Below are 26187 nucleotides of genomic sequence, written 5' to 3'. Positions count from 1 at the left end.
ACTGGAATGGGGGACTTACAGGCAATGGTGATCCCCACACTAGGGGGCCCGGGCACCGCGCCCGCTCACAGCCAGTTGTTCTCCAGCTGTGTCTCAGACGTTTCACTTCCCCATAAGTGACGCCCTTCATAGAAACAGACATTTTTTCGGTGACACTATATGCAACACTTTGTAGATGACATTACTTATCCTGTACTAAGTTACATCCTGTATTATACCCCAGAGCTGCACTCACTATTCTGCTGCTGGTGCAGTCACTGTGTACATACATGACATTACTTATCCTGTACTGACCCTGAGTTACATCCTGCATTATACTCCAGAGCTGCACTCACTATTCTGCTGCTGGTGCAGTCACTGTGTACATACATGACATTACTTATCCTGTACTGATCCTGAGTTACATCCTGTATTATACTCCAGAGCTGCACTTACTATCCTGCTGCTGGTGCAGTCACTGTGTACATACATGACATTACTTATCCTGTACTGATCCTGAGTTACATCCTGTATTATACTCCAGAGCTGCACTCACTATTCTGCTGCTGGTGCAGTCACTGTGTACATACATGACATTACTTATCCTGTACTGATCCTGAGTTACATCCTGTATTATACCCCAGAGCTGCACTCACTATTCTGCTGCTGGTGCAGTCACTGTGTACATACATGACATTACTTATCCTGTACTGACCCTGAGTTACATCCTGCATTATACTCCAGAGCTGCACTCACTATTCTGCTGCTGGTGCAGTCACTGTGTACATACATGACATTACTTATCCTGTACTGATCCTGAGTTACATCCTGTATTATACTCCAGAGCTGCACTCACTATTCTGCTGCTGGTGCAGTCACTGTGTACATACATGACATTACTTATCCTGTACTAATCCTGAGTTACATCCTGTATTATACTCCAGAGCTGTACTCACTATTCTGCTGCTGGTGCAGTCACTGTGTACATACATGACATTACTTATCCTGTACTGATCCTGAGTTACATCCTGTATTATACTCCAGAGCTGCACTCACTATTCTGCTGCTGGTGCAGTCACTGTGTACATACATGACATTACTTACCCTGTACTGATCCTGAGTTACATCCTGTATTATACTCCAGAGCTGCACTCACTATTCTGCTGCTGATGCAGTCACTGTGTACATACATGACATTACTTATCCTGTACTGATCCTGAGTTACATACTGTATTATACTTCAGAGCTGCACTCACTATTCTGCTGCTGGTGCAGTCACTATGTATATACATGACATTACTTATCCTGTACTAATCCTGAGTTACATACTGTATTATACTTCAGAGGCGTGGTGATATCATCATCTTGCGTCTCGTGGTCCCATAATGAAGTACTGGAAGCATGAGATGTCATTTCTTACATCACCAGGTCTCCTGGGCTCCGTAGTGGAGCACTTAGTGGACGTTCCATACTGCGCTACACATTCGGGGCTTGCCGGCCTCCTCCAATCATTGGTGTCTGCAGGCAGCAGCGTGCTGGGCGCGAGTTATACGACCCAACTATAGAGGCTTTGGAGCTTATGTACTAAAGCAAAGATAAAGAAAGATACAACAAATATGTAAAAGGCACAGGATTTTTATTATTAATAGTTACTATTAGTTATTTTTGTCTCCTATAATCACATGTACATTTTATAGCAACATAATTACAGTAACAGAACGCCAGCAATAGATCAGACTGTAAGCGCTGCCATCTAGTGGTCACTAAGTAATCAGCAAGCGTAACATACTATACATTCCAGGACATCATCCATCATTCCTCCAGCCTTTTTATTGATTTTGGGGGTTCCAGTTAATTCTTGTGGCAGGTTTTGTGGATACTTATACACAGATATAAAATTATTTTACTATTACTTGTACTGTTACAGTTTTGGCAGGACTCTGCTCCAGATTTCTTCTTATTAACTTTTCAAATAAGTTTTTAAAAACTAGAGACTTGCAGTAAAAATTTGACATTCCCAGGACTTCTGATATTTATATTAATATAAATTAAAAATTTTTTTAACTATTTTGCCGCTACAAAGTCTGTGCATCTCCTGCAAGTAGCTGGTTGTGCTGCTGCTATCAGTATCCACAGTTTGTTATCCTTCTTAGCAGGTAAGATAAGGAGATTGCATACAGCAGATAAGTGCGTTTTAGAGGGGGAAAGCATGAAAACCTTTATGGTGGGAAGAGAATAAAATCAATTTTTAAAATTTTGCTAAAGAACCAGAAGGGCTGGGGGGGGGGAGGGGGTAGTTACCAGAGCTCCTCCGTGCAGCAGATTCACAGTCAGTTACACTTCCCCACTCACTATGCAGGAGATTTTCTCATGCAGAGGGAGGCGGAGACATTGTAACAAGTTAAAGCACAGAGAGGCTCTGGTAATGCCCCCCCAGCCCTTCTGCCTCATTAACAATATTTTAAAAGCTGATTTTAGAAAGAAGGCCAAGGTGTCTATTGATGAATGGTGAAATCAAAATATAAGGCAAAAACTTTTTTTCTAGGGGTCTGTTCATCTTGAACACGTTGCTGCAGAAAGATATTTTGAGTTAATTGAAAATGGGTTTGTCCAGTGACAACAATTTATCCCCAATCCACATGGCAGGAGGCATCTTAAAGATTGGTGCTGGCTCCCCCATTTATCAAGAGGTGGTCCATTGAACCCTAAATGAATGGACCAGCAGATCGGACATGCACGCTGCCGCTCTATTAGCCGTCAGATAGAGTATGAGCAAGACAGCAGGGAGCATGTGCGACTGGCTGCTCTGTTCATATGGAGTCCAATGAGCCCCCGTTGTCATGATTTGTGGGGCTTTACTGATCAAAAAGTCATCCCGTACCCTGTGGATAGGGGAAAACTCTATTTATAACTTAAGCAGCTGGACAACCCCTTTAACTTGCCTCATCAGGCTTTCTAGACCATCAGATGCCAGACTAATGGAGCTCTGCCATCACTAGATGCTGAAAACCAATCAGATTGTACTATAAGATACATTTGGCAACATTGTAAAACATATAATTCATTACAACCTAAAATAACGAAACGCTGGTAGGGAGCGCCGACCTATAGACTGCTACCTGAGAGTAATGGAGGGGAAAAATCAGAAGTGACCGGACTAAAGGCGCGTCACCAGACTCCACAGACATAAGTGCAATATGAAGAGTCCTAAGATAACACGGAAACCACCATAAGCCGTACAAATCCTGATCATTACAGTCTGTAACATTAGATCCACGTATGTAACAAAGTCAATCCCTGTACAAAACAGCAGAGGCTCCGCACCTCCTAGCGCCAGAGAATGGAATAATGGCGGCATTATATCGCTATATCCCTGGATTTATCAGATCCGCAGGTCATTGTTCCTCCCCCGGCTTAGAGCAGGTGCTGGACGCGTAATACGATTGTCTTAATTAGGATTTCCATCGCCTCCGGTTTCAAGGCGTCCACATCCAGGCGCTAAAGAGTTTGTATTGCGGTTGGAAGAAATGCAGGAGTTTGGGATAAAGGTAGATTTTTTGTTAAAATAATTGGCTAAAAATTTTAAAATAAAATATGCATCTAAAAATACTGTTCAGTAGTCTCCAGGATTATCAATGAGGGGGGGAAACGCCACGTGTAGGACCTCCAGTCTCACTGCATGTAGGGGTACTTCCACTCGTTTAAAGGAACGTGGGTTTCTTTGATGACCTGTGGCGATGTCCAGCGCAGGATGTAATGTGGACCCCCAGGTTTGTCATTAGTTCCTGTTGAAAAAGTAAATTTACTATATTACACATGCCCTATACAGAAATACACATTAGATATCATGTATTGGAGTTATAATAATCCTAAACTGCACTCGCTATTCTGCTGCTGGTGCAATCACTGTGTACATACATGACATTACTTATCCTGTACTGATCCTGAGTTACATCCTGTATTATACCCCAGAGCTGCACTCACTATTCTGCGGCTGGTGCAGTCACTGTGTACATACATGACATTACTTCTCCTGTACTGATCCTGAGTTACATCCTGTATTATACTCCAGAGCTGCACTCACTATTCTGCTGGTGCAGTCACTGTGTACATACATGACATTACTTATCCTGTACTGATCCTGAGTTACATCCTGTATTATACTCCAGAGCTGCACTCACTATTCTGCTGCTGGTGCAGTCACTGTGTACATACATGAAATTACTTATCCTGTACTGATCCTGAGTTACATCCTGTATTATACTCCAGAGCTGCACTCACTATTCTGCTGGTGCAGTCACTGTGTACATACATGACATTACTTATCCTGTACTGATCCTGAGTTATATCCTGTATTATACCCCAGAGCTGCACTCACTATTCTGCTGCTGGTGCAGTCACTGTGTACATACATGACATTACTTATCCTGTACTGATCCTGAGTTACATCCTGTATTATATACTCCAGAGCTGCACTCACTATTCTGCTGCAGTCACTGTGTACATACATGACATTACTTATCCTGTACTGATCCCGAGTTACATCCTGTATTATACTCCAGAGCTGCACTCACTATTCTGCTGGTGCAGTCACTGTGTACATACATGACATTACTTATCCTGTACTGATCCTGAGTTACATCCTGTATTATACCCTAGAGCTGCACTCACTATTCTGCTGGTGCAGTCACTGTGTACATACATGACATTACTTATCCTGTACTGATCCTGAGTTACATCCTGTATTATACTCCAGAGCTGCACTCACTATTATGCTGCTGCTGCAGTCACTGTGTACATACATGACATTACTTATCCTGTACTGATCCTGAGTTACATCCTGTATTATACCCCCAGAGCTGCACTCACTATTCTGCTGCTGGTGCAGTCACTGTGTACATACATGACATTACTTATCCTGTACTGATCCTGAGTTACATCCTGTATTATACTCCAGAGCTGCACTCACTATTCTGCTGCTGGAGCAGTCACTGTGTACATACATGACATTACTTATCCTGAGTTACATCCTGTATTATACCCCAGAGCTGCACTCACTATTCTGCTGCTGGTGCAGTCACTGTGTACATACATGACATTACTTATCCTGTACTGATCCTGAGTTACATCCTGTATTATACCCCCAGAGCTGCACTCACTATTCTGCTGCTGGTGCAGTCACTGTGTACATACATGACATTACTTATCCTGTACTGATCCTGAGTTACATCCTGTATTATACTCCAGAGCTGCACTCACCATTCTGCTGCTGGAGCAGTCACTGTGTACATACATGACATTACTTATCCTGAGTTACATCCTGTATTATACCCCAGAGCTGCACTCACTATTCTGCTGCTGGTGCAGTCACTGTGTACATACATGACATTACTTATCCTGTACTGATCCTGAGTTACATCCTGTATTATACTCCAGAGCTGCACTCACTATTCTGCTGCTGGTGCAGTCACTGTGTACATACATGACATTACTTATCCTGTACTGATCCTGAGTTACATCCTGTATTATACTCCAGAGCTGCACAAACTATTCTGGTGATTGTTACTGTGCAGAATTATCTTACAGTATAATACATTGGGGAGGGTGATGGTTTCTATAACGTGACATTACTGTACAGAGCCTCAGCAGTAAATTACTTGTTACTTGAGAACTTGGTTAATAATTCTCCATTTCAATGAGATAAAAGATCTGTGAACCAACCTGATGCCCGGGATCCCCCGAATGGCTGCTGAGCCACCACTGCTCCCGTGCACTTATCATTAATGTAGAAGTTTCCAGCAGCGTTTCTCAGGACTGCGGTCGCCTCCTGCACAACATTTCTGAGCAGAAAATGAAACAATACAATGTAAATTCAGGTGAAATATAACTACAGAGAATGAATATCAGCAGCACAAATCTGTAATTCCTTGTAGACCAGGAATCATAGGAATTACTCAGTGCTACTACAACTGGAAATTACAGATAAAGGTTACAGAGAGAAGAGACTGCACATAAGGACCACAAATAGTGTGGACTATTGGTCTAGGCAAAGTTTTGGTAATCTGCAATGACTTGCTGATTTATTGTCTGTTATCAGAGGGTTAGATAAGACTACCGCTCTATTATTCCATTATTCTGTATAGGAAGGGGGTTAATATTGACCTGATTGTGTGCACCTCTAGTCATAAAGTGATTACAGCAGATAAGAGATATAGATTTATTATGCCATGTCTGGTGCCAGGTTCTTATCTTTATTAAACTTGCAATAAATTGTATCTACCAGACTGAATTCTAGTCCCTACGGAGCAAGCACTTACTTGTCTTGTGCAAACACTGCCCCCGTGAGGCCAAAAGGGGAAGTGGAGTCTATCAGCTGCAGAACCTCTTTGTACTTATTCTCTGGATAGACGTAAACCGTTAACACAGGTCCAAAGATTTCCTGCAAGAAAAATAAAGGGTAAAATACATGAAAATTTGTAGTTAAGAGGGGACCTGACATTATAGTCCCCACATAATCAGAAAATTATCCACAGGACCTTGATTTATGCCCCGTTATAACATGTGAAACACTATTCTCTACAGGATAGAGGATTGGAGAGGTCTGACCACAAGAACAACGCTTATCATAAGAATAGGGGTCCCATCCCCCCCTATAAATGAAGGGGCAGGTTTTGCTGGTACCCTCTCTATGGTACTGCCAGAGAAAGCCGAATCCTGTACTCTGTCCTATACACAGTGATTGATACTGGAAGCTTGTGATCAGTGGGGTCTCAGCCCTTCGACCCCCAACAAATAAGCATGTTAATAATAATAATTCTTTATTTATATAGTGCACACAGATTACGCAGCGCTGCGCAGAGCTTGTCCAATCTGTCCCTGTCCTCATGGGGTTCACAATCAACCTACCAGTATGTTTTTGAGTGTGGGAGGAAACCAGAGGACCTGGAGGAAACCCACGCAAACACAGAGAGAACATACAAACTCTTCAACCTGGACGGGACTTGAACTCAAGACCCCAGCACTGCAAGGCTGTAGTGCTAACCACTGAGCCGCTGCGATGTCCATGTTATCCATATACTGCGGATACTGAATAATCTCTATTTCTATAGCGCCATCATATTCCTCAACGCTATACAGATCACAGGATACATATACTGTGCAAACAAAATAAGACCTTACAGAGCAATAGCATGGTCAACAATTAGAATCAGAGCCCCGCTCGCAAGAGCTTACAATCTATTAGAGATATTCATCAGAAACTCCATACCTCAGACATTATTTTCTCCTTGGGATCTTTGGTCTCGATAATTGTTGGCTCCACAAAATACCCAACGCTGTTGTCACATTTGCCCCCTGCCAGGATGGTCAGACTGGGAGACTCCTGAGCGTGTTTTATCCAGCCCTGGATCCGTCTGAATGACTGAAGGGAAAGAAGACAAACGCTCAGATACAGGCGGTCCCCTACTTAAGGACATTCGACTTACAGACGACCCCTATTTAAAGATGGACCCCTCTGCATGTTACTATAGTCCCAGACTGCAATGATCAGCTGTAAAGTGTCTGTAATGAAGCTTTATTGATAAACTTTGGTCAAATTACAGCAAAAAAATTTTGAAACTCCAATTGTCACTGGGGCAAAAAAATTTTTTGTCTCGATCTACAATGGTAAAATATATACAATTTCGAATTACATACAGATTCGACTTAAGAACAAACCTATGGAACCTATCTTGTATGTAACCTGGGGACTGCCTGCATATGTATCCTTTATGTGTTCCTACAGGAGGAGCAGAAGCAATGCAACTACCCAGAATTCATTTGAGGCCTACATCTAACTCATGACTGTTTAGACTGTGTGTCCAGACACATTGCGACTCAATAGAGGGAAATTTCAGTGCAGTTTTTCTAACAATGTCTATGGTGGCAGGTCTGTAAGTCGAGTTTGTGTTTAGGGACCCATCTGTATGTGTTTTCTTTATTGTGGAAGATACATTTGTAGAACTGTCTGACAATTTAGAATGTTTAACAATCCAGGATTCTATTGATTCCGGATTAAAGGAATTTAAAAAAAAAGTCTACGTAGCCTTTCCAGCAATAATAACATGTGATTATAAACTGATCTAATAAAACGCAGGCAGAAAGAAGGATCGGGGTACTTGCCTTTTCATCAATAACGGCGGACGTGAAGGTGCTGAAGTCATCTGCAGGCTGAGGGAATTAAAAGCAGAGAATCCAGATCAGAGAATATCAGGATCCAACACTTCATTAATTTGTTACCCAAAGCTCCTAACTGCTTGTCATGGATCAAAAAGCGGAGTGGGAACATGGACTAAATCCTCGCACAACCTCCAGCTTCTAAAATTACACTTCCCACCTGACAAGGAACGGGCGCTTCTATTCAATTAACGTATCGGGTTAACGGCTACTTACAATAAATTCCTGCCGCATTCCCTAACTCTTCATTTTCTCTTCCTCCCTGACAGGATAAGAGAAGGCGGATGGTTCAGCAGGTATTAGCCGCGGCCTAACGCGGGCTCTAATCCCATCAGACACCCGCTGAGCTCCCGAGGAAAAAAAAAAAAGAAAGTCCCTACGAGAGGTGGAAATCCGTACTCACATTTCCTACTTTGATCTTGCCATGTTCCTCCAGAAGCCGAGCTTTGATCTGGGGCCACAGAGAGTCGGGTGCGTAGAGCCGGGAACAGGCCGAGCACTTCTGACCGCTGTACTCGAAGGCCGAACGAAGGACGCCGTTCACCGCGCTCTCAACATCAGCCGACTTGTGGACAAAATGGAAGTTTTTCCCTCCGCATTCTGCATAGGAGATTAAAGTCGCTTTTATTGGAAAATCCTGGACAACCCCTTTAACTAGAGTCATGCATGAATTTTTCCCAATGATCAAGGATATCTGATTTGTAATTTGCGTTGTATGATCATTGCAGTCACTGATCACCAAGCAGCGCACAGTGGCCGTGTACGGTATTACGGCTCAGCCCCCAATTCCCTGCAAACAGGTTATGTGACATCACTTGTCAAAAACCGCGTATATGGATAGTCTCCTGGGGATCCTGATATCATGACAGTAGGTGATCAATAACAAAATTCTGGAGAACCCCTTTCATACCAATATTTATAGTCATTGTTGCAATTTAAGGGATAAGAGAACTTGGAAGATGAACTTAACTGAGCATTATGCATTGTCCTGACACTATAGATAAGGCAAGAAAAACAAGTGGTTTCCTCTCCCTGACTAAATGTATCTTCATACAGTCTGTAGTGTCATCTGTGCAAGTTATGGCAATTTGTTGCGATTGAAGTGCTGTACTACAGAGCAGAGTTGCATCTAAGGGTATATGTTAGTGGACCAATGTAATCCATACAGAGAATGTAGTGCAGCTCCTTCCACTAGTGATGGGAAATCCGGCTCTTCTTAGCGAGCTGGCTCATTAGACTCTGCTCACTAAGAAGAGCCTGCACTTCTGGCTCCTGATCGGCTCCCTATTAAATATATAATAGGGAGCTGGAGGCCAGTCAATCACCCCAGACCACTCCACTTTTAACCAGATTGTATCGGGTTAAAGGGGGTGTGGTGAGTCTGTTAGGGGCAATGTCACATTGTTCACGAACAAGAGACAGCTCTTAGAGGCGGCTCGTTTGCTAACAACACATCACTACCTTCCACCAGACATGCAATGGGGGTGCAGGTCCTCGGATCACCTAATCTGATATCCTACATAATGGTCCTGGAACACCCCTTTAAATTTTAAAAGAATTGATAAAGAATATTTCACTAGATACAACTATAACAGACCCTCAGCGGTGAGAAGTTGTACAATAGGACAGATGTTCAGTCTCTCTATGTAAAGACTCCTTTTCTTGGGAGAGGGACAACTAGCATGACACAAGAGATGAGAGTTGTTTCCCTATACAGTCACATATTGTAGCTGAATGATCTCTCACCTCCAGCTAATCGTGGGAACGTCCGATATCGGTCCAGGTTCTCAGATACTTGTTTCCAGAGCCGCTTGAAAGTTCTAAGTAAAAAACACCCAAAACTAAACTATTAACCTTTTAACACATTAGTGAAACTTACAAAGTCTGCAGTTCTATAAGTGGAGTCTAAACAAGTTTGCAGAAATATATCCTGTATTTACAATGTTACTATAAAGCTACATAGATTATAATGCTGAAGCCATGACACTTACGGAACGCTCCCGGTGAAGTTAATTCCGCTGAGGTGCTCCGAGCCGGTGACCGTGTCGCCAAACACTGGGCCGTCTGCAGGAACAAACTGGATGATATTAGGAGGAAGGCCGGCTTCTAGTAGGGTCTTATACACTGTGTAATTGGACAGCATGGCGGTGTCACTAGGCTTCCACAGGACCACGTTACCCTGGACCAAGGAAAAAGATAAGGAAATTTATATTGTGCGCAAAGAGAAGACAGTATCAGACAGAGTGTTTCTTTACAACACCAGGCACTAATTTCCTATATCTACAGGATAGGTGGCCAGTGCTGGGGGTCCACCATGTCTCATGTATGAGCTTTATTCCAGTAGGACATATTCTCTCTTACAGACACACATGGCATAAAAAGTTGTGATTATGAAACATCCCTTGAAATATACAAATAGTCAAAGTTATCTTGACTGTCCAACCTCTACATTGTGTCACAAGCTGCAGGGACAACCACAGATGTGAAGCCACCTGATCCTACGGAGAATGAAATATTGCACCTGCAAATACTTTCTGCCTGTATCTATTGTACAGGTGACACGACACCCGATCTTAATCACCGGCCCCTTCCTCTCCGCTCACACATCACCCTGTATTTATCTAGACGGGAGAGACATTCCCATCCGAACTCACTAAGGTGTCAGAGATGAAACACTGATAGAATATGTGCAAATAACATGAGATTAACCAGCTGCAGGGATTACACTAGTCATACAAATTGATGGGGAGTTACTATAAGGGAACATTCATATTCGGCATAATCTTTATGAGTATATGGACTGCTATGAGGCTCCTTCGGATGAAAATGAGAACTGTCCCATGTATCTCCTAAATGTAAAATAAACCTGTAATTCCGCAACCATTTCCAAATTCTGGTTGCACGCACATACACAGACGTCTTTAAATTCATATGGTTTGCTTCCCTCTCTGAAACAAAGTTATTGATGCAAAAAGTCTGACCACTTAATCCCATTGTTAGGTTATAAGACTCATATTGAAGTTCACCTGGTCACCCCATCCTACGCATATGTGAAGACTCAACTTGGTCAGGCCAGGGGAGAAATCACACTCTGGCCTTTGCTTCTCTCTCCCAAAAAGATCAGGGAGTTGCATTAGAGCTTATCCATATCTCCAGGCAAGCAGAGCATGTTAAAACCTAACTTTTATAAGTACAATTAAAAAGCATATCACAACCAGATAGTGAAGGATCACCACACTTAACTATCAACAGTACCAGACCTTGAAGACCACATAAATATCAATATTTGCAGATAAAAATCAACAAAAAAAAACAAGTAGAAATCAAGGCTGGGATTGGGTCAGGGGAGACACCCAACCAGTGTATAAACCAGGAAATAGATACCAACACTGCACCTAATACACCCTATTGCTATATGTCCCTAACACCTGAATTTATTTATTTATTTTTTTTAATCGCTTTATTGACAGATGAATGAAACAAGGAACATTAGTTGAGGTACATCAGAAATAACAACGTACATCATAACGTAATAATTCGCCATTCGTGGAGAATTCTGCATCAAAGCAACAGCCTTAAAGAGAACCCGTCATGCAAAATAACCCCCCTAAACTAAATATATTTTCATAAACTGCCATTAGAGAACATTGCCTCTATCCCTTCATTGCTTACCTCATTGCTTAGGTTTACAGGCATGTAGAGGGACAATGTCCTAAAGCTGTATGCAAATGACCTGTGAAATGTCCAATGAAGCATTAGCATATTCAAGCTGTCCACTCTATTCATGAGTGGGAGGTACAGCCACACCCCCAGTGCATGACTGACAGCCTGTATAATGATGTGAGGCTGTATAATGATGTGCTTCCTGGTGGTGGTGGCCACGCCCCCTGCAGCCTGTGTGTGCATGTTTGTGTTTAGGAGAGATACAGCAGCTCCAGGCAGCCATGTTATAGGTACTTGTGTAGCTGATGTCTGTGTCTCTGTGTATTAGGACGATGCAGCATGTCAGCAGATGCAGCACACACACTAGCCATGCTTTACTATACATTACACACAGACATGAGCAGGGGGAGGAGAGGGGAGGGGTAACAGGGGTGACATCACTGCCTCTGACCATGTGACTTGCCTCATTTACATGATAAAGAATAGATGATTTTACAATGAATAATGTATGAAATAACTAGATAAAGCCTGGGATGGGATCCTTGTGAGCTGCTGCAACAGGTAGAGGTGACAGGACTAGTGACAGACCTGATGACAGGTGTCCTTTAAACCCCCTCCCCAAATTTTACATATAACAATAACCATCCTGGTCGAGTGGTGTCAGGCAAGCAATACAGTAAAGTAAAAGCAACTAGGGCAGTGAGGGCGAACCTTTCAGAGACCGAGTGCCCAAACTACAACCAGAATCCACTTATTTTCCATGAAGTGCCAACATGGCATTTCTAGCAGTAGCTTATTGCTACCTGTTCTTCCACATCATTCAATTGTATTGGCTCTCCTAAGGCCACCAATAGAGTTGAAAGAAGGTGGGCAAATAAGTTCAGACCGTCATTGTAGCTTTTCTCTAGGAAGAATGGTGGGTCCAGCAGAAGGACTTCCAAAGACAATGCAGTTCTGTCAAAACCTTGTCACTTTTCCCGCAGTTTCAAACAGCCAATAGCGCTTTAAAATAGCACTGAGAGCAGCATCCCTTAAGTTGCTTGGGACTGCAGGAAGATTTGGTGGATTTTGTCCTGTTTGGTGAAATTGGGGGGGGGGATGGCCTGAGTGCCCACAGAAAGGGCTCTGAGTGCCACCTCTGGCACCCGTGCCATAGGTTCGCCATCACTGAACTAGGGTTAGGAAACACGATACTCAGCCGTCTTTTCCCTGTAAATTGGGAAATCCCTCCTGTCAGCAATGTGCAGAGGGGTACAGGAAGGGCGTCCATCACTCAGTTACCATTTGTATTGTATCGAGTTAGAAGAACCATAGTAAAAATTTAAAACGGGTGAGAGACTCTGAAACTACGGACATTAAAAAGGGTATCTGGGGAAGAGCACCAGGAGTCCTACACTCTCTAGAACTTGTCCAGGGAGCCGTGGTGTTTGTACACTATATTCTCCTGTGGCAGAGTCAAATTAACCAACCCTGGTGAAACATTGTGTAGCCCGATTATCCAATGACTGTCAGGTGAGGGGTAGCACGAACTGTCCCCCAACTTGTATGTCCATCCATATGTCCATCAACATCTTCCATCAGGGTCAGTCCTCAGTCACTGCTACCGCTTACAAAACACATGAACTTTTTCCACCACACCCTCAGGGAACTGGTTCCACACCCATAGCTGTTACTTTTAATGTTTTGCAAGTGAAAACAACTTCTAAGCTTCGGTTCACAAAAGCGTTTGAGACAAAGTTCCAATCATTTTGACAGATGTTGGGGGATTTATCGTACAAGCCTTAATAATGTTGGAATTCATGGAGCACGACCAAGTATTACATCTCCTTCCCACCTTATGCCAACTCAACGTCGAGGGGGTGTGGACACCTTACGCACCCCATTAGCTATAACCTGCGCAAATTCCTTGCTGGAGCTTCATGGCGTATCCCCCATGATTCACCATGATGCGTTCTATCATTACGGTCCCAGAGACATATAGATACATTGTAGCAATGTGAGTTATTTTGTAAACACTGACGTTTACAATGGTCAGAGCCAAACACACACTGGATGTTCTGCCTGATATAATGGACTACAGCTCGTAGACATCACTCACAAAGACTTACCATCAAGGCGGGAGCACCAGCGAGGTTCCCCCCAATAGCTGTGAAGTTAAATGGAGACACAGCAGCAATAAAACCCTAAGGAAGAAATAGAGAGGAGTCATGATTATTCAGTGCTTTTATTTGACTGACCTCCATTTACCTCATATCATCAATGCCACTTACCTCCAGGCCCCTGTATACCATGCTGTTGGTGCTGATGGGTATACTGATGGGTTGCTCGTGTTGCAGCTGTACAGCATACTTGGCATTGAACCGGAAAAAGTCGATAAGTTCAGCCGCAGCATCTATTTCAGCCTGGATGACGGTCTTACCCTAAAAGGAAAATAGTAGTGGAATGAAAAGCAAGCAGGCCAATGGATGGTACCTTCACTGGAGATGTTTGACATAACACTTTGACTCATTGAGTCAAAAATACCAATCTTACAATCTGTACAAACATATAGGGAAGCATTAGGAAGATATATGTAGGAAAGGCCAATATGTGTTCTATATGTGTTGTAAATACAGAAGGGTGTCACATTTAGGCATTCTTAGATTTTCTGTAGGGTAAATAGAATCCAATAAAGTTTCCTATAACTGTGGATAAGACATGAAGCTAGATGGGGCATCCCGTCTGACGGGTGGATTTTACCTGTCCGATCATGGTCTTTGCCAGAATCTCCGCTCTTCTGGGGCCACTGAGAAGATCTGCAGCCTTAAAGAATATCTGTGCCCGATCTTCCACCGGTTTCAGGTCCCACTCCTTGCGAGCAGACAAGGCAGCATTGATGGCTTTATTGAGCAGATCCTGCAACACAAAGACTGTATCAAAATCATTCAAACAGAAATATCTAGATACATCTATAGATACTGTGTGACCATAACATTATATATCATGACACTGCCTGGGCTCACCTTATCCGCGTAGCAGTACTTGGCCACTTTGTGTGAATGGTTGAAAGGCTGAGAAGAGAAATAATAAGAAAAGAATACTGAGTGTACGTCTCAGCCATAGATAAGGCTTATGGTATTGTCTCTGAGAAGTCTGTACATACAATGCAGATGTTGAATAGTTATTCTTGGAACAAATAATCTTTTTTGTACTGTTTTTTGTGTCTGAAAGCACATTATCTACTACATAAGAAATATTTGATATGTCATTATGACCATCCTGATAGTGAGGGGCCAAGGCTGCCACACAATACAGGCGGTCCCCTACTTAAGGTCATTTAAAGGGGTATTCCCATTACAGAAAATTTAATGTTATTTTTTTGTATAATGAAAAGTCATAAAAGTTTCCAATATACTTTCTGTATCAATTTCTTATGGTTTTCTAGATCTCTGCTTGCTGTCATACTATAGGAACCTTCTACGTTTACTTCCAGTGGACAGAAATCTGACCATGGTCACACAGGTGCACAGCTCATTAGTATCACAGAGAGTAATCAGAGCTGTGTGATATAACAAGCTGTGCACCTGTGTGACCATGGTCAGATTTCTGTTCACTGGAAGTAACATAGAAGCTTTTGTATAGACTGTCAGCAAGCAGAGATCTAGAAAGCTGTAAGGAAATGATACATAGAGTATATTGGAAAGTTGTATACCTTTTTATAATGCAAACTATAACATTAATTGGGAACACCCCTTTAACCATGAGTAAGGGCGCAGGATTGTGCAGTTTTGTCTTTCCATCGTTTTTGCAAGCACATTTGTATTCTTCTGAACCGATGCCTATGTTCGCACAATTTTTGAGAAAATTTTCTCAATAAAGTAGGCTCAATAAAATATGCCATGTTTTATGCCAAAGCTGGTGCTGGATAATTTTGTCTTCTACTGCATCTTCAAACTCCAAGATCCAGGAGGTATCCTGAGCACACGCTGAAGACACGAGCTGATACGAATTTTCGTTTTAAGTTTCTTTTCTAAGGATTGATGATTTGGTGGGTCAAAGGAAACCAAGTTTGTACTGTCTTTTACTGAGCAATAACATTTCTGAAATAAAATTCTTCTAATCTGGTTCAGCAGCAGGAAATCTTACTGAGAGCTGATATCTGACATCCTTGGTCCAGACCTCTTCTCCCCCCACCACACAGGGGATTTCTTCAGTTTTACCTTTAAGATCTTGTAGTGCCTAGAAGAGGGCAAATAAGACAAGGAGCCTGATATTATACACATCTTTTTTTTAATCAAATATCTTTTATTTTGTAAACAGTTTTAAACCATAAAAACCCAACATACAAGGGAAGTCCTACCACCACCCCCATCCCTCCCCAGATGAGCACCAATGGCCGTGGTATCCGGTATCTTGTAGATAGCCGCCTTGCAATGCATGTGCACAAGTTCTGTAGTAAACAGGTCTCCAGACATACAGAATAGTTATTACATTCACAAGATAATACATTTTTATCAAAAGTACCCAACAAAATCCGATACAAATACACTAACATCGGTTGGCAGCCCCCGAAACCAGGCAAAGTACAATGGAGTAGTCACAAGTTGGCACATTCAGCGACGCTAAGGGCTCACGCCAAAAAGTTGTGAAATATTCAGTCTTGTACCAGAGTCAATGCAGCTAAACCTCGCCGGTCCAACCAAGGGCCCTAAATAGACTAAAATTTGTGTGTAGCATTAAGTTTTTAATAGATGAACTTCTCTAAGCATATAGACTGGTTGACCCGGTTTTTGAAGTCTAAAATAGTAAATGTATACATCTAATGAGTACAGATACAGCGGACATGTCTGGCCAAAGAACCAAGGTACAACAGTACAAGACGCTACATCAGCAAGGCTATAGTGAATTATTGACTGTATGTGACTAGGAATCATCCAACCAACCTAAAAAATATAATGATTACTGGATCCATCACCCTGACACTCAATTCATGTACACAACAAATGTGTAATATTACTGCACAGCAGCCTCCTCATTTCTTCTCCAATCATATAATATCTAAACTACAGTTTCTCCACTCACTGAATACTATTAAAAAGTTAGAGAACTATTCATGATTAGAAATGCACTTTTCAATAAATATACATATAAAGGCAGGGGTGGATTAAGACCACTATGGGCCCTGGGCTGTATGAATATTATATCCCCTAGATTAAGTCTGGAATAACTTTCTACATATGGTGCTAGAATCAGCTGCTTGGGGAATGGAGGATGCTTCCCTTCTGCTAATTTCAATCTGTGGTTACAGGACCTTTGGATACATGTGTATTGATACAGGGACTGATGTAAGAGGATTTCATGGATGAAGATCTATCCAGGGCCGCACCTCTCTGACAATCTGACAATGATAGCGATGGTAACACCCAGTTCTCAATATAAACACAAATATTTAATAAGGTGTAATAAAGTTCTTGCACAGCAAGTTATTACATAAGAAGCTTTCACATTGTTATAGCATAGGGCAGTGATGGCAAACCTTTTAGAGACCGAGTGCCCAAACTGCAACAAAGATCTGCTTATTTATCGCAAAGTGCCAACACAGAAATTTAATTTGTGATTTATACTCCCTTCTCTGTCACAGTTTTCATTGATACCAGCTCCTGAGGACACCAATAAAGCAGAAAATAGTCCCAGGTAGAGCTGTCACTTTAAAATAGCTCTGTACACAGCAAGTCCTGGGCTGTCTGGGACTGCAGGAATATATCTGGAGTCATCTCTGGTGATGGCCTGAGTGCCCACAGAAAGGGCTCTGAGTGTCACCTCTGGCACCAGTGCCATAGGTTAGCCATCACTGCCCTAGATTAAGTCTGGAATAACTTTATACATATGGTGCTAGAATCGGCTTCTTGGGAATCGGAGGATGCTTCCCTTCTGCCGATTTAAATCTGTGGTTACAGGACCTTTGGAGGACCTTCAAAGGTCCTGAAATGGTTCTTGTGTACATGTGTATTGATAGCAGGGACTGATGTATGAGGACTTCATGAGTGAAGATCTATCCAGGGCCGCACCTCTCTGACAAGAGCGATGGTAACACCCAGTTCTCAATATAAACACAAATAATTAATAAGGTGTAATAAAGTTCTTGCACAGCAAGTTATTACATAAGATGCTTTCACATTGTTATAGCACAGGGAATACAAGAGGTACCTACCTTCTGCAGAGCTGCTCTCTCCGGGCTGCCATGTTTAAACTCCAGAATTGGTTCATTCTTCACTTCGGCGGCTGCGCAGTGATGCCAGCGCAGCCTGGAAAGAAAACACAGAACTGGTTACACACCCAGGACCTCCTACAATCCTCCAAACTTTCACATTTTAGGATAAAAAAGGTATATTGGGTATAGAGTATAAAAATTAACATGGACATATGTTACAGAATACAAGCCCTGAAAATGAATGCAGCTGTCACTAAAACTGATCTGTGAATTGAGAATTATTACAGAGCAGATGTGAGTTATTATTGGAAGATTAGCTGTTACGTTGTATCTGTATACGTATAAGACATTACTGCCCTGTCCCATTGGTGAAATATAATTAGAATAATGAAACTACAGATGACTTCTACAGCTGATGATCCATCTGTGGGATCCGTCAGCTGCTTCCCACGAGGGGTTGTGCGGTGTGACAGGAATAGGTCACATTGTGTAAGTAATTATAGTAGTCAGACATATGTGGATTCTCATCTGTATTAAGCAGGTGTCGGCCCGGCAGTGCCTGACAGTCTCTACTTTATTGTAAGGTATGCTACAAAAAAGCGGCAGATAATAAGTTTAACCGGTAGCCAAATGTTTGAAATTTTACAGAATACTAAGGATGTCTGGCAATCTGCTAAGAAAATGTACCTGCAGCATGTATACAATATGCGGTATATCAGTTGTACACTGAGTTTTCACTACAGATTATAGAATTAGTAACACAACACTGGATGTGCAAGAAAAATTCACTTGCAATAAACCTTTTATTTTTCTCCTGAAACTTTTCGGAATTTTTTTTCTGCATAAAAAGTGCAAAAATCCCATGGGAACTGGAGCTGGAGCAAGGTTTGACAGATCAATGTGGGTGTAATGTTCTGCAGAAAGCTGATTGACAGCTAAGCAGCCTCTCTCTAGGGAATGTGTGTGCACACAGTTCTATGGGATTGCTGGAGGGCTGTTCCAATCAGCTTCTGGGATGGCTCAGGTCAATCTGTATATACCTGCTTATTCATATCTGGGGCAACCATTAACTTTGTCTTTTCAACCCAGTTTGTATGCCTTTTAGTCTGTATTGTGTCTCTACTGCACACTTATCCAGGGTAGGAACTGTTACCCAGTTGCCACCTGTGGTTTAGCACAGGGCTGTCAGGTAGGCAGGGACAGAGACTATGTGAAGCACAAGATATTTTCCCTGTCCTAACAATGCCCATATGGTTAGAATACAGTTCATAGTTTATATGGTTGATAAAGCTCTGTTCTGAGACAAAGCTTACCAAAATGTTGGTTTCTGCACCATTGTAGCATTATACAAGATCACTTGATGTGCTTCTCCAACAGCTTAGTGATAAGTGATGGGGATCTGTTTAATGATATCACTTTATATTTTTGCTCCTAAAAACTGTCTTGGAGAAAAAAATAAAAAAGGCCAATGTCCATGTCATTGTAGCTAGAAGTGTGTGCACTTCGCATAGAAATAACCTTGCTGATACCACATATACTCTTTATCAATGTGTCATTGGCAGATCCAGGTCATACATAGTAGCTGTCTGACTATAGCAGCTATAAAGCAGAATGAATGTAAACTCCGGATCACCATGATGACATGACACGGAGTCCACACAGAATGGAGCTAGCTGGAAATCCAACTACTAAAATATATATACAGGTGGTCCCCTACTTAAGAACACCCGACTTACGGAAGACCCCCAGTTACAAATGGACCTCTGGATATTGGTAATTTCCTGTACTTTAGCCTTAGGCTACAATGATCAGCTGTAACAGTTATCACAGGTGTCTGTAATGAAGCTTTATTGTTGATCCTGGATCTTATGACAATACAACATTTTTAAAACGCAATTGTCACAGAGACCAAAAAAATAATAATTGCCTGGAGTTACAATTATAAAATATACAGTTCTGACTTACATACAAATTCAACTTAAGAACAAACCTACAGAACCGATCTTGTATGTAACCCGGGAACTGCCTGTACTCTAAAACAAATAGGATAAGATTAATGGTGATATGGAGGGAAGGATCATGCTGATGGATTGCAACATGTCCGATCCTTTCATGCCTAGGGGCGATTAGCTTCTGCCAGACCACTATACATTGATCAGCTTCTGGCTCTCTCTACTCTGTAGAAGTTACAACCTGCAAGGAATATTTATAACCTATTCTATGGTGTCCTGTTCCACACTGCTTTCTACCATATACTGTAACTCTTGGGGGTTTTCCTAGAGTAAATATCACAGGATAGGGGATAACATGCTGACGGGTCTGATCACCCATGACTGCACTTGATTATGAGTGCAGTGCAGTTTCTCCTCAGTAAATGGAGCAGCACATTGAGTACTACTCCATTCATTCTCCATGGCATTACTGGAAATAACTGAGTTCTGTACTCTATCTCCAGCACTCCCTTAGAAAGTGAATGGGAATGCCGGAGATCAAGAGCGCTGTGCTCAGCAATTTCTGACACTGTGTTACTATTGAATGGAGCAGCATATGCTTGGCTGTCCTCTCCGCCCATTAGTACGAATAGAATCCCTGTTCTCCTCATCAGTAGGGTCCTAATTTTCTGACTCCTAACAATCAGCTTGTTAACTTAAAGGGCATCTACCACCAGGATGAAGGATTGTATGCAAATGAGCAGGAGGGGCTCCAGATTCCATAGGTGTTAATGGAGCCTAGAGCCCCTCAGGCTCATTTCCATACAGTCTTTCTTTCTGGTGGTAGATGTCCTTTAAAAGGTTGGTACAAACACTTTAAGCTGCCCTCTCACAATAGATGAATATTGTCAGAACTGGCCGCATACAATAAGTACTTGGGACTGTCCCCAAAAAGCAGAAACAATGACCCAGCACATTGCATTTCAGCATGAGATACCTTGATAGGCAGTGGACAGAAGCGTCTGGCACCAGATGACCTCTACAACCCTGAAATAAACCTGCAGTATTGTGCTGAGCTGGGCGTGCATGTTTACATGGCTGTCTGGACAGATAACTAGAGGGTGAACTCTTGATCAGGTGATCGCTATCTAATTTGCATGGTTTGTCTTAGAGAAAGTATCAACATGTAAGATATGCAAAGGATTGTCTTTCTGGATTTACAGGTGGAGTTTCCATAGCACTTACAGTATTGGATGAGATTCCTACAGACCTTATTCACACTATAAGGGAAAAATAAAGACCTGCAGCTGAATATTATAGGTTTTTTTTTAAGTTTTATACACAATTAAATGCTTAGGATGATAAGAGGTGTTCAGGACCAGAAATGAGTGGGGGTCCCTGAGATAGAACATAGCATAGCACAGGAGGTGGCACTGGTATAGTAGATAATACAGAAGGGAGCAGCACTGCCATGCTACACCTTACCCATCAGGCTGGCATAGCTCAGGAGGTGACACTGGCATAGTAGATAATACAGAAGGGAGCAGCGCTGCCATGCTACACCTTACACATCAGGCTGGCATAGCTCAGGAGGTGACACTGGCATAGTAGATAATACAGAAGGGAGCAGTGCTGCCATGCTACACCTTACACATCAGGCTGGCATAGCTCAGGAGGTGACACTGGCATAGTAGATAATACAGAAGGGAGCAGCGCTGCCATGCTACACCTTACCCATCAGGCTGGCATAGCTCAGGAGGTGACACTGGTATAGTAGATAATACAGAAGGGAGCAGCGCTGCCATGCTACACCTTACCCATCAGGCTGGCATAGCTCAGGAGGTGACACTGGTATAGTAGATAATACAGAAGGGAGCAGCGCTGCCATGCTACACCTTACACATCAGGCTGGCATAGCTCAGGAGGTGACACTGGCATAGTAGATAATACAGAAGGGAGCAGCGCTGCCATGCTACACCTTACACATCAGGCTGGCATAGCTCAGGAGGTGACACTGGCATAGTAGATAATGCAGAAGGGAGCAGTGCTGCTATGCTACACCTTACACATCAGGCTGGCATAGCTCAGGGGGTGACACTGGTATAGTAGATAATACAGAAGGGAGCAGTGCTGCCATGCTACACCTTACACATCAGGCTGGCATAGCTCAAGGGGTGACACTGGTATAGTAGATAATACAGAAGGGAGCAGTGCTGCCATGCTACACCTTACACATCAGGCTGGCATAGCTCAGGGGGTGACACTGGTATAGTAAGTGATACAGAAGGGAGCAGCGCTGCCATGCTACACCATACACATAAGCCTGGCATAGCTCAGGGGGTGACACTGGTATAGTAGGTGATACAGAAGGGAGCAGCGTTGCCATGCTACACCTTACACATCAGGCTGGCACAGCTCAGGGGATGACACTGGTATAGTAGATAATACAGAAGGGAGCAGCGCTGCCATGCTACACCTTACACATCAGGCTGGCATAGCTCAGGGGGTGACACTGGTATAGTAGGTGATACAGAAGGGAGCAGTGCTGCCATGCTACACCTTACACATCAGGCTGGCATAGCTCAGGGCGTGACACTGGTATAGTGGATAATACAGAAGGGAGCAGTGCTGCCATGCTACGCCTTACACATCAGGCTGGCATAGCACAGGGGGTGACACTGGTATAGTAGGTGATACAGAAGGGAGCAGTGCTGCCATGCTACACCTTACACATCAGGCTGGCATAGCTCAGGGGATGACACTGGTATAGTAGGTGATACAGAAGGGAGCAGTGCTGCCATGCTACACCTTACCCATCAGGCTGGCATAGCTCAGGGGATGACACTGGTATAGTAGGTGATACAGAAGGGAGCAGTGCTGCCATGCTACACCTTACACATCAGGCTGGCATAGCTCAGGGGATGACACTGGTATAGTAGGTGATACAGAAGGGAGCAGTGCTGCTATGCTACACCTTACACATCAGGCTGGCATAGCTCAGGGGGTGGCACTGGTATAGTAGATAATACAGAAGGGAGCAGTGCTGCCATGCTACACCTTAAACATCAGGCTGGCATAGCTCAGGAGGTGACACTGATATAGTAGATAATACAGAAGGGAGCAGTGCTGCCATGCTACACCTTACACATCAGGCTGGCATAGCTCAGGGGGTGACACTGATATAGTAGATAATACAGAAGGGAGCAGTGCTGCCATGCTACACCTTACACATCAGGCAGACACAGCTCAGGGGATGACACTGGTATAGTAGATAATACAGAAGGGAGCAGCGCTGCCATGCTACACCTTACACATCAGGCTGGCATAGCTCAGGAGGTGGCACTGGTATAGTAGATAATACAGAAGGGAGCAGCGCTGCCATGCTACACCTTACACATCAGGCTGGCATAGCACAGGGGGTGACACTGGTATAGTAGATAATACAGAAGGGAGCAGCGCTGCCATGCTACACCTTACACATCAGGCTGGCATAGCTCAGGAGGTGGCACTGGTATAGTAGATAATACAGAAGGGAGCAGTGCTGCCATGCTACACCTTAAACATCAGGCTGGCATAGCTCAGGAGGTGACACTGATATAGTAGATAATACAGAAGGGAGCAGTGCTGCCATGCTACACCTTACACATCAGGCTGGCATAGCTCAGGGGGTGACACTGATATAGTAGATAATACAGAAGGGAGCAGTGCTGCCATGCTACACCTTACACATCAGGCAGACACAGCTCAGGGGATGACACTGGTATAGTAGATAATACAGAAGGGAGCAGCGCTGCCATGCTACACCTTACACATCAGGCTGGCATAGCTCAGGAGGTGGCACTGGTATAGTAGATAATACAGAAGGGAGCAGTGCTGCCATGCTACACCTTACACATCAGGCTGGCATAGCACAGGGGGTGACACTGGTATAGTAGATAATACAGAAGGGAGCAGTGCTGCCATGCTACACCTTACACATCAGGCTGGCACAGCAGGTTGCACTGGCAGAACATCATGTTCTATAGGGGTTCTAGGGTCCATTATGGGTGGGGGCACCTGTCAGTGAGGATCAGGGGGTTATTATATAGGGGGTTGGGGTACTCACCCTGCCCAGGACTGTCTCAGGGCCCTCCTAATGTGCAGCATGTTCCCGGCTATATGTCACTACCCCAGGCTGGGCTCACCTTGCACTCAGCTCAGTGTGGAGGAGGTGGGGTCCTGCATGTAACATGACTTCCTATTGGCAGATCAGAGAGGGGCGGTGTTGGGGGTGGGTCAGGAGTTCTTAGGGTCACTAGTTTCCCCCCTGATCATGCTGTGTGACACGTGGTGACGGTGACCCTGCACTGTGATAATACACCTGCGGTAACCTGCTCACTGTGTGTACAGGACACAGGCTGCTAGACGCTGCGGCTGTCACTACCGATACAATGTAACTGACAGGTAGAAGCGGCCAATCAGGAGCCGCCTCATATAACCGAGGAGAATCTGTTTGGACTAAACCATTCTGGAGTTCTAAAGGGGCGCATGGGTCGTTATTATAAGATTTCCTGTGCGTATATATTGTCATCTGTCCCCGGTAATCTCTGACGTCACCTCGTATTACACACGTCACGTCTCCGGTAACTTCTATTATCACAGTGCGGTTTATTACCTATATAGGGAACCGAATGGTACGAGCCGAGGGCTGGTGTGCCCTCAGCCAATCACATTACACACTAGAATGTTCCATCCAATAGAAAGCCGCCAAACATATAACGCCCCCCTGGGCTTCTGTCACTGTCAAAATAAGGAGAGTAGTGACGTCCTCAGTCGTGTTATAACGTCATATTAACGGATAATAGCCGCATAGAGTGAACAGGGTTTATATTCACTTTCATAGTAAGGTGTAGTTAACAATTTATAAATCCTCATCTCATAGTGTGTTTTTTTGGATCACGTGTGGAAGTGGAGGTTACATTTTTTTCTTTGCGAAATAATTACTTGAGTCGTGCACAATGCAAAGGGCAAATCTAGATTCAAAGATATTCCTATAATATCCTGTGTACTTGTAATAACACACAGGACTCTACATATAAAGCCTCCGTTTTATTTGTCACCCTATGACTATGATCTGATTGGTAGAGAAGGGGATACACTACTGTCAGACATCTCTAGTATGAGCAGCACCACTATGATGTATGCAATCATTGCTGGTATTTGTTATGACCACTAAAAACAATCTGGCATATCAATATTTATCGCATATCGTCAAAATAGGTCATCACTATCATAGCAGTAGGGGTCTGACAGTATCCGAATACATACATTACAGTCTCTTCACTGCTCCTAAAGCACAATGCCCTGTATTCAGAAGTGGCTTTGCCTGGTATGGCAGATCAGCCCCTTTTACTTGGGCAAAGATACAAACATGCCACATGACTGATCTGTCCAAACCCAGATTTTAAAAATCTGTTCAGGTCTGAGTACCGAACCCAGTGCACCACCAGTAACACCAAGGATTGGTGCTGGACAAGAACTTGCAAAGTTCTTTGAGGGCGCGTTCACACGTTCCGCTATCGTCGCGTTCATAAGGCGACACTAGCGCACAGTGGGCGGGGCTCGGGCCGATCGCATATGCGTTTCCCGGGAAACGCATGCAATTAATAACCCGATCGCATGCGTTTCTCTGGAAACGCATATGCGATCGCCCCAAACTCCGCCCCCTGTGCGCTAGCGCAGCGTTATGAACACGGCGCTAGCGGAACGTGTGAACGCGCCCTGAGGGTACAGTCCACTAAGCCCTACCAATCTAGAAAGCAGATTCAGCTGTTACTATCAACAAGTAAAAATGTTTGACCCCACTACTCTAATGTTGATGTCACATGTGTAATGTTGTCAGATCTAGAGAGCTAATTGTGACTCTAATATCTGGACTATCTTATTTACAATCTGCAATACTTTTGATTGAGGGAGATTTATAAATAGATCAGTAAACAGTTCAGTGTATCTTTAGACCCCACAGTTGTATTCTGTGCCAGATAAATCATGCTGGACAATGTACAGTGGTGGCCAAAAGTATTGGCACCCCTGAAATTATGTCAGATAATACTCATTTTTTTCCAAAATAATAATAGCAATCAGAAATTCTTTGGTATTATTATCTTCATTTAAAGGGGTTGTCAGAGTTTTGAAAAAAAAACTATATGTGGCCGGGAGCGGGCAGCCTAA

General features: G+C 43.3%; 1 protein-coding gene and 1 long non-coding RNA gene across 2 annotated transcripts in view; one reads left to right on the top strand and one right to left on the bottom strand.

Moving 5' to 3' along the window:
• The window catches only part of LOC140134718 (uncharacterized), a 52696-nt gene extending 44156 nt beyond the window's left edge, over window positions 1-8540 (top strand). Inside the window, exon 3 of the long non-coding RNA XR_011856377.1 lies at window positions 8463-8540. This is a non-coding gene — a long non-coding RNA (uncharacterized lncRNA). The remainder of the gene's footprint in view (window positions 1-8462) is intronic.
• ALDH4A1 (aldehyde dehydrogenase 4 family member A1) lies at window positions 1599-24228 on the bottom strand. The gene is made up of 15 exons (XM_072155246.1): window positions 24083-24228; window positions 18047-18140; window positions 15982-16074; window positions 14859-14906; window positions 14596-14751; window positions 14127-14276; window positions 13965-14039; window positions 10185-10372; window positions 9940-10013; window positions 8597-8793; window positions 8140-8187; window positions 7247-7399; window positions 6297-6418; window positions 5701-5819; window positions 1599-3764 (listed from the first exon to the last, which is right to left on the bottom strand). Exons 1-15 carry the CDS (start codon window positions 24121-24123, stop codon window positions 3652-3654), a joined length of 1671 nt encoding a protein of 556 aa, XP_072011347.1. The 5' UTR covers window positions 24124-24228; the 3' UTR covers window positions 1599-3651.
• Window positions 24229-26187: the final 1959 nt, after the last annotated feature.

Source organism: Engystomops pustulosus, chromosome 6 (genome assembly GCF_040894005.1).
Source record: "Engystomops pustulosus chromosome 6, aEngPut4.maternal, whole genome shotgun sequence".
Taxonomy (NCBI): Eukaryota; Metazoa; Chordata; class Amphibia; order Anura; family Leptodactylidae; genus Engystomops; species Engystomops pustulosus.
Note: the sequence above shows the minus strand (reverse complement) of the source record. Positions and strands in the feature narration are given on the sequence as shown.

Excerpts from the sequence above, each read along its gene's own strand:
- ALDH4A1 (XM_072155246.1), bottom strand. The coding sequence starts at position 24,123 with ATGCTGCACATTAGGAGGGCCCTGAGACAGTCCTGGGCAGG. Across the intron at positions 14,907-15,981 it reads ATGTCAGATATCAGCTCTCA|CCTTTCAACCATTCACACAA; the intron begins GTAAGATTTCCT and ends TTCTCTTCTCAG. Across the intron at positions 7,400-8,139 it reads CCGCCGTTATTGATGAAAAG|TCATTCAGACGGATCCAGGG; the intron begins GCAAGTACCCCG and ends CTTTCCCTTCAG.